At 28.2% G+C, this 15,661-nt stretch overlaps 2 protein-coding genes across 2 annotated transcripts; one reads left to right on the forward strand and one right to left on the reverse strand.

Moving 5' to 3' along the window:
* Nucleotides 1-2,516: 2,516 nt before the first annotated feature.
* Nucleotides 2,517-9,792, forward strand: LOC101497000 (probable CoA ligase CCL8). Its single transcript, XM_073370322.1, has 17 exons — nt 2,517-2,767; nt 3,495-3,661; nt 3,776-3,928; nt 4,611-4,800; nt 4,910-4,998; nt 5,457-5,525; nt 5,675-5,728; nt 5,840-5,947; nt 6,242-6,340; nt 6,534-6,626; nt 6,841-6,918; nt 7,556-7,660; nt 8,215-8,305; nt 8,643-8,716; nt 8,825-8,992; nt 9,429-9,482; nt 9,590-9,792. Exons 1-17 carry the CDS (start codon nt 2,623-2,625, stop codon nt 9,629-9,631), a joined length of 1,779 nt encoding a protein of 592 aa, XP_073226423.1. The 5' UTR covers nt 2,517-2,622; the 3' UTR covers nt 9,632-9,792.
* Nucleotides 9,793-10,555: 763 nt separating this feature from the next.
* Nucleotides 10,556-15,591, reverse strand: LOC105852417 (uncharacterized). Its single transcript, XM_012717597.3, has 6 exons — nt 15,414-15,591; nt 14,762-14,920; nt 12,815-12,886; nt 12,194-12,319; nt 11,438-11,533; nt 10,556-10,708 (listed from the first exon to the last, which is right to left on the reverse strand). The coding sequence occupies exons 1-6, from the start codon at nt 15,526-15,528 to the stop codon at nt 10,623-10,625; spliced, it is 654 nt and encodes a 217-aa protein (XP_012573051.2). The 5' UTR covers nt 15,529-15,591; the 3' UTR covers nt 10,556-10,622.
* Nucleotides 15,592-15,661: the final 70 nt, after the last annotated feature.

Raw genomic sequence — 15,661 nt, forward strand, 5'->3', positions numbered from 1 at the left:
ACTCTTTCAATATATCAATTGCATAATATAATTTTTTAGTTCAACATGTCAAGTGTAAAAGTTTTTAACGTATTGACATTGCAAAAAAAAAAAAAAGTTAATAATAATATTGAGATTTAATTTTAGTAGTAGTACGTATTTGAGATGATTTACATAATAATTTGTTGTGTATGAGACAATTATTTTTATTAGCATTGTTTAAAATTGACACGAATTAACTGATATCACAAAAAACAGAAATAGTTATCGACCTTTGAACTTGTTTATTTTCTCTTGGAATTAAACACTGATGTTCGAACCACGTTTTCTTTGTTGACAATTAATATCTCGTCGATTGCATTAATTTATGTCGATGTTTGTTTACATTGATATTTAGTCAAATCAAAAGTCTACTAAATCTAATCACAAATGGATATTTAATCAATGAGTTCTCAAGCAAGTTAACTAGTAAAACAAGATAACTAGTAATGAGGCAGTATTACATGCATTTAAAGTTATTTTTAGATTTTGTTTGAAATATATATGATTTCTAGACACGAAGATAAATAAAACACAAATTTGCATGAAAATAAATTTGATATTAAAAGTAAAATGAGACAAAATTTAAATGCGAAAGTCATAAAGACAAAATTTTAAAATGTAGAAGGTAAATTGGAGAAAGTGTAATGAAAAGTAATTGAAAAGTTTGTGCGAAGTTTAAATGCTGAAAGGTAAAGGACTTGAAAAATGTAAATGTTTTTAATTAAAATGACCGTAAATTGCATAAATGTAAATGAAAACATGTAAATGGCAAGAATATGAACACGGTATTTTGAAATGGCCGAAGAAGTATATTGCATTGAAAGCAAAAGAACTGAATTTAAAGTTGATATAAATGACTAAAAACTTAAAGTTTACTAGAAATTTAAGGAAATTTAAAGATAGTGGATGCCGCACTTGGTGTTCTAGAAAAACTGAATCCATTTTAAGTTTAGGACTAGACTTCATAATCTAAGTATTCAAACTCTTATTTATTTTTTTGGACATAACATAAATTGCTATTTATATAAACTAAAGTAAGTAACTGTTTTTTGGTGGCAAATTACGTTCGTAATAGTTACTTTGGTTGAACTAATTTAAGCATTGGCACGCTTATTGAATGTCGACAATCGACATACTATCAAATTGTGTTGGTGTTGACTTAATTACTTTACTTTATTTGCATGAATCATCTTAGTTTCAATGTAACGACACTACTACCTGTCTCTCGTTATGAAATATTATAATAATGTATTGATAATTCGACATTCTCCTTAAAGATCTTGTTAAAATTTCTCTTGACATTTTATTCTGCAACTTTAACTATAAAATATTGACGATTGCCGTAAAATTTGTTGCCATTAACAATGTCTTATGTATTTTAATTATTTGATTCTATCAAATATAAAATAAAATAAAAAGCCACAAGTCTTCTTCAATGCTATTCCACAATAACATGTCAAACATGATTTGAACTTCTAACCCCTAAGAGTAATTTATTTATTAGCATCTGTGACATTTTATGAACCTTACTATTTATGATATTATTTTTACACTAATCACATTAAATCCAATTTACCTAAACACTTACACTATATGCTCTCAATTATAAGCATTGGAAAATATTTTACTCTAAATATACTCTCTTTTAAATTATTAAATGCATATATATATTATTACTTTTTAAATATACTTTTTTTTATTAATATTATCAATTTATCTTAAAAGAGTTTTAAGCAAAAAATCCCAAATTCATAATTATGAAAATTAATGATTTAATTTATTAACATTCGCCTCTTAAAAAAATTATAAATAAATACTGAAATTGGTTCACAATACAAAATATATTTTAGATACATTCACACCTAAATCAAAACATTATATTTACTACATACATGAAGAAAAAAAATGCTTATGAAAAAGAATTGATGGATATTTACAAGAAAATACTCTATTCAGCCTTTCATATAAACAAAATTAGGTTATAGAAATAATAAGTATATCTAGTAATTTAGAAGAGAGTCTATAATTCTTTCTTTATCTCTATAATTAATTTTTTTTCTCTTCCCGATACCATAAATCATCACCTTAGTTTTTAAAAGTATAAAAAATTATGATTTTATTTTTAATTCAGAAAAAAATTTAAATTAATAATCAAATTATTAAAAATATAATTTACTATTATAAAAACATCTTAAAAAATATAATTTATTATCAAAATAACATATATTAAATTGATCGACATTTTGACATTTTGATAATTTGTGATAACAAAAGATAGAGAGTGGAGAGGGAATGTTGCATAATAAAATAGGACACCTTATGATAAAAAAAATAAAATAGGTTGCAAATTACAATGCATGGGGACAAAAAAAAAAAAAAGAAGAACCATAGTACAACGTTCAATTGGCAATGGACAATTGCGACATCTAACAATCTTATCATCCTCATGAATTAGGATAACACACGTGCACAAAAAACACACATAAAACATCGCAGTCACAATAGTTTGATTTCATTAACAATTCACAATTCTCAGAACAACAAAAAACTTCCACACCTACCTCACCGCCATCATCATTGTAATCATAACAATTCATCTAAATGAGCAACTCATTTAAAACTCTCAACAAACAATTTCCTCTTTTCTCTTTTCATCATAAACTCCCTCATCATCACTCTCTCTCTTCTTTCTCATCTTCATCTAATTTCTCTTTCCCCATCTTATCTCAATTTCGAACATACTCATGTGAGTTTCTCTCTTTTATCAACAATGCCAATTTTTCTTTTCTTGATTCAATGTTTTTTTTTTTTTTTTTAATATTGGATTTTGTTTTCTTGGGGTCAGTGATTTTTGTTCAACTGTGTTTTATTGTAGTGATTAAGGATCTATGTCTTTGTTACGGATTATAAAATAATAAGTGATTTTGATATTTAATAATTTAGAGACGATTTGTTAGATTTTTTTGTTATAAGTTAGATTTGTATTTGTTTATCGTAGTGAAAATAACTTTCTTTTTTTTTTTTAATGAGTGGTAAAATTAAGATTTTTTATGATGAAATAGTGGTAAAATAAGTTAGATTTTTTTGTTATAAGTTAGATTTGTTTTTTCTTTTTAATGAGTGGTAAAATAAAGTTTTTTTTTAATGAGTGGTGAAATAGCGGCTATAACAGCATTGTAGCGTTATAGCGTAGCAGAATTTGAACAAGCGCTTCTAGTATTGTGCAATACGCGATTTAGTACAAAGCGTTGTTAAATAATGGCTATAGCAACGATATAGCACTGTAGTGTCGCCGAATCAGAACAAGAAGGGTCATTTTGGTTCTGAGCAATTGTAGTTTATTTAGTAGTAGTCTTTTGAGAAACATACCAAATAAATATCCTTTCTTGTTTCAGCCTGCAAAATTTACACATTGTTTAGTATCTAATAAATCCATATGTAAGGTTATTTAATTGTTTCTTTCTTTCATATAGCATCTCAATCTGCTACAATTATGGAGGTCTTCAAAGCAATTGCTAAGCAAGAACTTGCATCCCAAGGAAATGTTGCTATCAAAGCTGATCAGCAGAGTTATAGTTACAAGCAGCTCATTTCGTCAGCACAGAATATATCTGATCTCTTGTGTGCAAGTAATGTGAAGGTAGTGAGTTACACCTTTGAATTCCTTTACTTTTCTTTATGTGAGATAAAATTGCACATTCTATTATGTTCAAAATCATTGGTTAGTCGATTATTAACAGCACAAAATTTCCAGGGAAATCTTGGTGGAGCTCGAATCGGAATAGTAGCCAAACCGTCTGCTGAATTTGTTGCTGGAGTACTTGGTACTTGGTTTAGTGGAGGGGTTGCTGTTCCACTTGCACTCAGTTATCCAGAAGTAGAGCTTCTCTATGTGATGGATAATTCGGTATTGCTTTCAAAACCCTCCCTTTTCTTATTAGCATCCTCTTTCTGTTGTTTGTTTAACATTTAGCTTGCGAACATTGAGAAGTTAGGACTCCATTAGTTTTCTGTTGACGTTATCTTGGATAGAGATATGATATATGAAAAGAGATTATAGCAGTGTTTGATCTATGTAGTCGATCCTACTTAGTAAATAAACCTTACATGTCATATATTTCATTTTAGTATTTAATTCATATGTACTGACTATTGATAGTCTACATTTTTTACTCAGTCGATCACTCTTGTTGGATCACTACAAATATTGACTTTAATCCTTTATACATAAAAATTCATACAAATAGTGATTTGTGACTGGTTGACAGTGTAAAAAGTTGTACATTGACAGTGTATCAAAATCAATCTTTTCATTTTGTTGGATGATCAGTTCAGACAGGAATAAACTATTGAATGAGGGTTTCTGTTCATTTGCCCGTACGAAAGTAACTTGAATTGCTTTTGAATTAGTGTTTGATTGCTTCTAGTATCGTCATTTTTCCCTCGGTTCGATTCTGTACATGCTAAAGAAGAAAAAATTGGTTATATGTTGCTAACAAATTAGTTGGACTATTTATTTATGCTACATTACCTTTATGCTTTAATTTTGTTTTCTGGATTAAATCCTAATAAAAATTTGATTATAATAGGATGTGTCTGCAATACTGAGTACCGAAGATCATATCGAATTAATGCAAAGCATTGCAAATAAAACCTCTTCTCAGTTTTTTCATATTCCACCTGTTCCTAATAACTCATCAGAGAAAAGCAGAGATGAACATTCACAAAATGGTGAAATTGATGCAGACAGAATTTTCCTGGAAAACATTGAAAGTTCAAGTAAGAATATCACATTTTCAGCTTTTAAAAATGGATAAAGCAGAATATCATGGTGTCAATATTTTGACAGTTCTTTCTCATCATTTGTTTTTCGTATCCTTTGGTTTAGGCGAAGATGCGGCGCTGATTTTGTACACTAGCGGGACGACTGGTAAACCTAAGGGAGTTGTTCATACACACAGAAGCATCCTTGCACAGGTATGAATTATGATTTATCTCTACTTATGTTTAATGCTACTTATAATACACAATTTCATTACTAAGATGAAACCTTCTTTCTGAAAACTAGTTCTGTTATTTTGCAAGTTACTTTGGTATGATAATAATCAAATCATACAAATACTTTTGTTTGTAACTTAATTTTTACCATAATACACTTTAATTTTTGTTGACTTTCACATGGCAATCCATTCATATTTTGTTACAGTTTAACGAAGATACATTGTCAGTGTAAAATAATTTTAGAATAACATCAAATGAGAATCCACCATATTGGCACATAAGCCTAAATTGTAACCATATTTTAAAAATATCTGCAAAATACTCGAATCTTATTGGATAATGTAAAACTAGTTTACACTGATAATGTGTGTCGCCTTTTCTCATTTTTTTATTATTTTTCACTAATTTTTGTTTATAATTTGTCTTGATTTTAGGTCCAAACCTTGATAAAAGCATGGGAGTACACATCTGCAGATCAAATTTTGCATTGTCTACCATTACATCATATCCTTGAATGTTTTTTTGTTTGTTTGTATGCATTATTCAATACTTTTGTAATAAGAAAAAAAACATTTTATCATATTTAGTATATTTTCTGAAGATGTGATTTGGGATATCTTTTGTGATGTCAATCCTTAACATATATGAAGTACATGTGCATGGGATTTTCAATGGTTTACTTGCCCCTCTCTACGCAGGTTCCACGGTAATTTACATTTTTCGCTACTTCCATAGAAAATACAGTTAGAAAATAAAATGTTAATTTTGGTACATTACATAATTTTTTGTTGCTAAGAATTTAACTGTCTTGTTGAAGGTTGAATTCTTGCCAAAATTTAGCGTCAGTGGAATTTGGAAGAGATGGCGCGAGTCATATCCAAAAGAAGGATCCAAGACCGACGATGCCATAACTGTATTCACCGGAGTAAGTATGATTATTATAGGCATTGACATGATCTATGATATAGTGCATTCTCACAACACCTTTGTTTGTGTATGTAGTCTAAGCCTAATGCGATTCTCAATAGTAGGAATCATACAAATATGACATTTTTAGGCCATATGATGGTGTTCTTTGTTGTTTATAAAAACTTAGTAATCACAATTTTTGCATTTAAAATCCATGTCATATTTTATACTAACTGTAGTTGATAATTGATATGATTGGAAAACATGTCTTGGGTGACATCATTTTGATTAAATAATTTTGTAAATGAAGGTTCCAACTATGTACACCCGATTAATACAAGGTTATCATGCCATGGATCCTGAGATACAAGCCACTTCAGCATCCGCTGCAAGGAACTTGCGTCTAATGGTAAGTGACTTCACATGCATCAATGTTTTTATCTCTTTAATGAAGATAAATTTCTCTCCATTTGAACTTCACAAAATGAAGATTATTATGATTTTTTGTATGACTTAATCAGTGTGTAACTCAGTGGTATGTTACGTGTGATGAATACTAACTCACTCTCAGAAATCTGATATATTTTCTTTCTATTATTCAGATGTGTGGCTCCTCTGCACTTCCTCAACCTGTTATGCAAGAATGGGAATCCATCACCGGACATCGTTTATTGGAGCGATATGGCATGACTGAAGTAAGTACACTTCAGTTTAAGTTCTTCGACTTAATAGAGAGTCATTTTAGATTAAGTTATTTGTTTTGTAGAGAATCAAATGCGCAATTCTAATAATATTAACAATACTAATTATGAACATTGGTCGTTGCAAAAAAAAATCATATGCACAAATTTGCAGTAATTTTGTAACGAGTTTTTAGATGAACTTATATTATTGTCTTGATGTTTCTAGTTTGTCATGGCATTGTCGAATCCGTTGAAAGGTCAGCGCAAAGCAGGCACTGTTGGCAAACCATTTCCTGGTGTGCAGGTTAGTTGAGCTTGTACTTCTCCCCATTTGCTGCTAATCATAGAATATTATGGACTTTTGATCTTTCATTCTACTGTTAATCATTTTCTGAACAACAATGTTGATGATTTTTAACTAATGATCTCGGCATGAGCTTCAATTCTATGTTGAAGAAACCAAATATATTGTTCTAACTTCTAACAACACTCAAGAAAGTTAATATATAATTGAAACTTGACAAATACAGGTTTAATATGGAGTTTTTTTTACTATTGTTAGAATATAAGAAGATATCCTTGATACTCTTTCAAAGCCGGTTTTGAAAGGATGAATTAGGCTTAATATGAAAATCTAATCTAATGTTTGAGCTTATCTAAGATCTGTTGGGCTACCTGCTATCAGACCACTTAGGTCACGCTCCAAATGTCCAGTCCTGGGTGTGAGAGGGGTGTGTTAAGAGTTCCACATTGGATAGGATGTGACCCGTTAAAGTATTTATAAGTGTGAGTCATCACTCACCTTACAAGTCGGTTTTGTAGGATTGAGTTAGCGTCAACCCAAATTCTAAGAACTATGAACCTAGAAGCTCGAGTTGCCTCGAGTGTTGACGATGCTCAATGTTTAAGATGATATCTTAGCTTTTCTGTATGCATGGCAGGTCAAGATTCTTGCAGACAAGGATAATGAGAATGAAGAAAATGTAGCTGGTGAGCTTTGTGTTAAAAGCCCTTCATTGTTTAAACAATATTGGAAACTTCCCCAGGTACTTTCAGAATGTTAATTTCTTGCATTTATTGATTCTGAAACCACCATTTAGCGATAATTATTACCTATTCTTTTGATTTTTTTTAGTACTACAAACAATTCCTTATTACTGTTATGATACAAAGTAGGACTGCTCATGGTTCGGTTTATGAAGGAAGCCAAACCGAACCAAACCGTTACAACAATACCAAACTGTTTGTCGTAGGCTAAACCAAACCGGTATTAAGGTTCACTGCACTGGTTCTGCATTTCCGAACCAAACCAAAATCACCTTTAAAAGAAATTGAACTATACTTTTTCGAACCAAACTGATTCTTTGTGAACTGAACTGCACCAAATTGCCATTATTAGCCAATATTAAGACTTAAAAAAATTACAAACCAAACCAACCTGCACCCCCGCACTGAAAAGAACCGAACTGTGAAAGATAATTCACGAACCAAACTGGTCCAAAATTAGTTTCAGTTACAAAAAATCCAAGATTCCAAGGACAGAAAATGGTAAAGAAATCTAATGTCTGCCTCTAAGAAATCGTGTATTTTTTCCATGTAGGTAACGAAGGAATCATTCACAGATGATGGATTCTTTAAAACCGGAGATACAGTCACTACAGATAAAGACGGATATTTCATCATTCTAGGACGTAAGGATATTTATATTTTTCTACGTATGATTTATAGTTCTCATGCATAATTATGGATCTTCCTATTTTTCAAAAAAAAAATTTCCTACAAGAGTGAAAACCATGCTTGAAATGTTATCAACAAAGTGTCAAAGTAACAACATCCTAAATTGCAAATAACTAGGACATCTGGTTTTGTCTAAATTATTTTACAATCTTAATGGCAACAAAATAGTAATTTTGATTCGCCGAACGAAAACAGAAGATTCATATATATAATCTTATCATCAGATAAGTAGAAGTTAGATTGTCATGGCTGTACTAAAACCTATTGTGTACAATCTGTACTTTTTATCAGGTACTAATGCAGATATAATTAAGAGCGGTGGCTATAAGCTGTCTGCATTAGAAATTGAATCAGTAATATTAGAGGTAAGTGACTGTCATTTTTGCATCCTAAGGTTGTTACTTGTTGTTAACAACTATTTATATAGTTGTATGGTTTATGATATGATATTCACAATCAGAACCTTTTTGCAGCATCCAATTGTCTCAGAATGTTGTGTTTTGGGCTTACCAGACAAAGACTACGGAGAAGTTGTTTGTGCGATTGTCGTGCCAGCGGCAAAGCAGAATGACAACCCAAAGCCTGCTCTAACCTTAGAAGAGTTAACCACCTGGGCCAAAGATAAAATTGCACCTTACAAGGTATGATGGTAGCATGACCCTGTATGTTTGTTTTAGTCAAAAAGGTCATTTATCTTTCTAAACGTGTGGGGCGTGACAAGTTAAAGCACGAGGATCAAGATGATTGTATAGTTAATATAAAACCAAAATCTTCTCGTGCTTTCTCCTAATACGCTCCATACACATACATATATAGATTAAGGAGATAAATATTTTCCTTTGTTATATTTATAAGTAAATCATATACAAGCTGGCATGGAATATGCTTGTGATACTGAATTACACTTTTTGTATTGTTGTGAAAAAATGTATGCACATAATTTAGGTGATTTCTTTCTGCTATTTTGATATTTTGCAATTGTGTTTCCTTCATGCATCAGTTTATCTTATATTCATTATAGTTTACAAGAGTTTCAAAAGTACATTTCTTGTAATAGTTTGTTTATATCTTTGTCAGATACCAACTCGACTAATCGTGTGGGACAAACTCCCTCGCAACGCAATGGGAAAGGTAAGTTACTTTCACTTTTATGCCGTTCTAATCACACATCATTTTCCTTTTCGCCGCGAAATATTCTTTAGGAAGTAAAGCTAATTCTTCTGTTTTTGAATTTTCAGATAAATAAAAAAGAGATGAAGAAGCTCCTTGTTTCAGAATAGTAAAATACCATTTGAGCATTATTTACTGGTCAAAGTCAATTTTTTGAAACCAGTTTTAAGATAGTGATGATCTTAAATTAAATTGTAGTAATAATAATTATTTTGATAGAAGAGAAGCCTTGATTCTGGCTTTTACTCTAGTACAATATATTTTTGCATTACATTCTTCCTTAGTTTAAATTACATAAAAATAGCACATCACTGAAGTTCAGTGCAGTGCAAGTGGTTGTGTGCAGTGTGTGTGAATGAAGTAAACTCCAAGATACCGGATTTGATTCCTACTCATGAAAAAAAATAAAAACAAAAAACTTTTACTGAAAATGTTTGCACATAATGCATGTCTTTCGAGAACTTGTAGGAGTTATTGTAGTTGATTGATCATATATGCTGTTTACATTTACAATTTGATTAATTTGGTGGAAAAATTTAATATGGACCACATTTCACAATATACCAAAATTTAAAAAATGTTACATTCCAATAACCACAAACATCGTCTTTTAGAAGTAGACGTTAATGCTTATCTTTATTTTCATGATTAAGATAATGACTTACATGAAATTGGTTTGATAAAAATATCAAAAAGAAATATGTATCTCGTATTGAATCGACGTCAATCAAGTCACTATCTTATCTATAAAGATGAGGAGGATCATGAATTATTACTTCTAAAAAGTACCATAAACCATTGTTAGAATTCTCAATGATTTTTAAGTACTTGTCCATGGTGAACCACTTATTAAGGTGGTTGATAGAAATATGTATCTCGTATACTAATACTTGGCATCAAGAATGAAACAATTTACATTTTGCATCATTAATCATTATTATAATAATATTTCTTTGGAGGGTCAAGTTTCATTAGTGAAAGAATACATAGATAATAGATAATCAATATTAAAAATTATTTATTTAACTGCAATAAAAATCCAACTCTGATATATTGATTATGTGCTCCATGTAATAGTCTAAGGCACTTCAATGTTCCATTTCAAATCCAGTTTTGAGATATGATTGCTAATATCAACATAGTCAGCATATAAAGTTCCTTTGAGTTGTTCAGCATTTCACCTGACCCTGTCATATACACAAATTTAATTGATTCAATGGTACACACATAAATCAAGTGACATTGGAGCACATGTGTTTGGATTAAAGTTTGCAAACGTGAGAGTTCATTTGAAAAACTATAGTTTAATTAAAAATGAGTTTTTCGAATAAAGTAAAATTTGTTTGAGTACTTTTTTTTATTTACATTTGAGTATATTTTTTTTTGCTCAATACTATAAAATTATTTTGTAAAATGAAAATTATCTCTATTTATCAATTCATTTTTAAATAATATTTTATTCAATATGAGACTTTAAAAAAAATACATTTAAATAATCTGCTTATAAAAAAAAGTTATAAGTTTTATAATGTGGTACGTATAACATTAACATATTTAGTTTGAGTTTTTAAGATATACTTTTGAAAGTTTGATGTTTCACATTTTATGAAAAAGCAAGAGCCACACAAATTTAGATAAAATTTTGCAGATAATAATACTCCATGCATCTTAAAATAATTAAATAATTTGATTATTTTATATATATTAAAAAAAATGTATAAAAAAATACTACTTTTATTAAATTATCTTTATTAAATATTAGTATATTATTAATATTATAAATGTATAGTAAAATATACTACATTAAAAATGATAAACATAATATTAATTAAATGTTACTTAAAAGAAATATACTTAAATTAAAAAAGTAATTTATTTTAAGATAATTTTTATTTACAAAAGAGAATAATACTTACCAGTTCCAGGGGAGCTAGAGGGAGATGGAGGTGGAGTAGCAGCATCTGATGTGTGGAACCCAAGATCTAGACCATTACAATTTCCTCCTATGCCACCTACCCAAAAGCTCAACATTAAAAGTCATAATATATATATATTCATAATCATAACATAGTAATAGTTATACTTATCATATATCAATGGTAAATAATGTGATGTTTACGTTGGAGATTAGTGTTTTTAAAAGTCACTCAAAATTATAACGATGATTGATGATAAATTTTGAAAATATAAGTTAACAATACTCTTGATTTTTACGATTGAAGTAGTGATTCAATCGGTGTTTAATACTATAAAAATAAAAGAATACAAATGTATCTTTTAAAATTAAATTCGTCAAACTGACACCAATTATGTTATTGTCTCAGTCATAAAGATAAATATATTCTTTAATTTAAGCTTTTAAATACTATTGTTGATCGTCGTTAAAATTTCAAGAGACTTTTAAACATAGTTCTACAGTTATCCAAATGACTCACCATAAAATTTATCAAGTAAATAAATCTTACAAAAATATTTTATATGATAAAAAAAGTTTCTCCTTTATAAATACTTTATACATCATATCCCACCCCTAGTGATAATGTATACTTTTAGAAATTAAACTCAACAAGTTCAAGCTAATTAAGCATGAAATAAGATATATAATTGAAGTCAAAAGGTCAAAGGATCAAATTAAACTAAAAAAAAGGGGTAATTAAGAATAAGTAGCTTACATTTATTCAAGCAAAACATCTTTGGATCGTTAAGAAGATTGGCAGAGCCTTCATTGCATTCACACTTAAAGTCAGTTGAGCCAATTCTGACACATTTTCCATCCCCACACAAACTCAACAAACAAGCTGGTAATATAAGTAAAATTTAATTAATTCGACTATATTTTATGATATTGTTTTCAAATATTCTTCAATAAATTAAATTTTAATATTAAATCAAAAAAGAAAGAGTAGTTTAAAAGATATATATTAAATTTTATTACATCAATAAAATTAAGTTAAATGAAATTAACTATTATTTTTAATATCCAAAAAAAAACTATTTCTAACATACATATAGATAGTTATTTTTTGTTTATATAGTTGAAACAAGACAATGTAGTTGGTTAAAAACATTGATCAAAACAGTATGCAACATTTCGTATTGTATTGAGTGTATTTATTTATTGTAAATTTAATTCGTAAATCTTAATTTAATTGACAAATATTAATATTGTTAAGATAAACATTATTTTTCGAGTTTGAACTCGAAACATTATAGTTGTACGTAAAATTTTAATAATATTTATTTATTTCTTTTAAAAAAAATTAACATAAGGGAAATTAATAATAAGAGCTTACGATCAAATAGATTTGGAAGTTGGGATGGTGGGGTTGGCAGTATTCCATTGCCACACTGCAAATCAATAGTACCTGCACCTCTCATTCGTAATTAGAAAATAAAAATAAAAATCACAACATTTAATCTTATTTTAACTGTGCATTTAGATTCTGCAACATGGTCGTGTTAGGCTGGATGGTTATGTTAAGTTGGATATTTTGTTTTAAAATTTTGGAGTCGTGTGAGTTGATAAAAAATATTTAATCTAAATTATTATTAGTTTTTTTATCAGTGATTTAAAAAAATGCTTAATTGCTTAAGTACATTATATAAAAAATATATTAAATAAACATTATTTAAAACACAAGGTGTGCTAAAAATAATCATCACAAAGTACGTCAGAAATAATATGACAATGTTGATTTGGACTAGAAATAGTAAATTTCAAAAGAAAAAAAAATGTTACATTTGATAATGAAACTGAAAAAAAGAGAAAGTTATGATGGGATTTCTGATTCATTGCTTTTTGTCCAAATCAATAATATTGCACCATCAAATATTTTCTCATCCTTAATGAATATTTAACATCATAAAAAAAATTCAAATTGAGGAGTGGATAAAAAATACTAAAAATTGAGAAACAACTAAAATAATATTTTTGACAAAATGAAAGAATAAAAAATATATTTAAAGACTATTTCTCTACTTGAATCTTAACATGCTCAACACCACAAGAAAAACTTGTAAAGTATAAGATGTGAAGATACTTTTAAGAACCCAATTCTTATTCTTCCCCATTCTTCAATATTCTTTTATATTTTCATAAAAGTTGCTATTAATTTCTTTCATTAAAGACATGGTACCCTTTATTTTTTTTACTTTTAGAATTATAACACTACTATGTAAAATTTTGATGCTTCTTCAAAAATAGGATCATGACCACTCATCACGTCAACCTTTTTAGGACCACCACTGCATTTTATAATATATTGATTAACTCCCAATGATTAATCATAATAATATGATTTTTTTCAAATAATAATAATAATAATAATTTGATGAAATGGTTACACTCATTTATTCATATATTATTAATTTTAATATACATGGAAAAACCTTCAAAAGGGTGGACGTATATATACACCATCGTCTGCCGTATGCAAATCCTATTTCCACGTGGAAACAAACAAGACTATTTAAAAACAAAAAGGATGGTGAAAAATACAACATTTATAACAAATTAAATATCAAACTAAGCCGGCAAAATAATACCTAAATATATTTAATTTGTTTTTATTTTATGGTTTCCTTTAACATTAAAGAGGCTACATTTCAAAAATAAAATAAAATTAAAGGAAGTATGTTGCTTTAGAAATATGAATTTAATTTATATAGACAATAAGTGGAAAGAATTTGAATTTTTTTTAACACTTTTTATACATGAAAAATAACTCTAGAAATATATATATTTGCAGCTACCAATTCAAGTTAAATCAATATATAAATTCTTTTATAGACTTGATCGTCAAATAAAATATTTATTATAATTATAGGACATATTTGAGGTGTTTCTTCAATGATAAGAGTTTGTAGTCTCAAGATTCTGAGGTCAAATTTTTTTGAGAAAGTTTTAAAATAGTTCTCATGGTTAGCTTTATTTTGATTAATAAATTTTTTCATCTCTCTTATTTTTTTTAAAAATAAAAAATAATTAAACGCAATGTAAAAATGGTTACATCTTGTGTTTATTTATTATAATTAAGTACTAAAATAATTTCTTTAATTGATACTTATTTTTATTTAGTAAGTTATTTTTTTTCCAATTTGTACATTTTAATTTGTTATATAATGTTTTCTACTATTATATAGTGTAAAATTAATTATATCCTCCATATGTTTGCTTTGTCATTTATTCTCAAAACCTTACACTTTCTTCAAAAGAGAGAATGGATATGAAAACTACTCACAATTAGGAAGATCACAAGAGGGAAATTCAAAGGAATCAATTTTGAACTTCTTCCAACCAGAATCACAATCACATGTAAAATTGAATAATCCAGATTGAGGGTGGCATGTTCCTTTCCCACAGTATACTATTTTGCATATGTCAAGAAATTCATTATCATCTGCAAAATATACCACCATGATATATACATTATGTATTAGCTACAAAAATTATTAATTATTAAAAAGGAAAAAAAATCATCTTCAACTTTTACATTATGTCAAAAAAATCTTTAATTTTTGGGTTTTTTTTCTTAATCTTCCATTTTTAAGAAAAGACTCTAATAGTTCAGAGTTCGGTCAGTAGACAAATAAAATCTATTAAATAATTATTTCAGTTAGGTTTTAAATTTTTTTAAACGAATTTTGTTTAACCGAAACTCCTTAACAATTTAAACCTAACACTTAATAATAGAACTAGAGAGAGAAAAATATTATTTTTTTCATTGTTAATTCAACTTTTTCTATAGCATTTGAATGTTAATAAAAACCAATCAAATTCCAATTTTTTTTCTTTCATATATTAATATTCATAACCATGTGTGTTGCATAAAACTCAACATAAACTAGAAAACTAGAAAATTAGGCATACCTAAGAATTAAGATTAACCATACCTTGCCTTATGTTGGACATTATATGTGTGGAAGTAGCTGAAACATTGTAGCAAGTGAAGAGATAGAGAATATAAAAGGATACAAGGGTGAAATTTCTCCATTTGAACATTTCCATTTGGGAAAATAGGAAGAAGAAAAAAAAAACTATATTGTATAATTTGTAAGCGATATGACCTATGAATGAAGTAAGTAAAATGAAGATGTAACTATAAGCTCATTATGCATATATATATATATATATATATATA

Source organism: Cicer arietinum, chromosome 6 (assembly GCF_000331145.2).
Source record: "Cicer arietinum cultivar CDC Frontier isolate Library 1 chromosome 6, Cicar.CDCFrontier_v2.0, whole genome shotgun sequence".
Classification (NCBI taxonomy): domain Eukaryota; kingdom Viridiplantae; phylum Streptophyta; class Magnoliopsida; order Fabales; family Fabaceae; genus Cicer; species Cicer arietinum.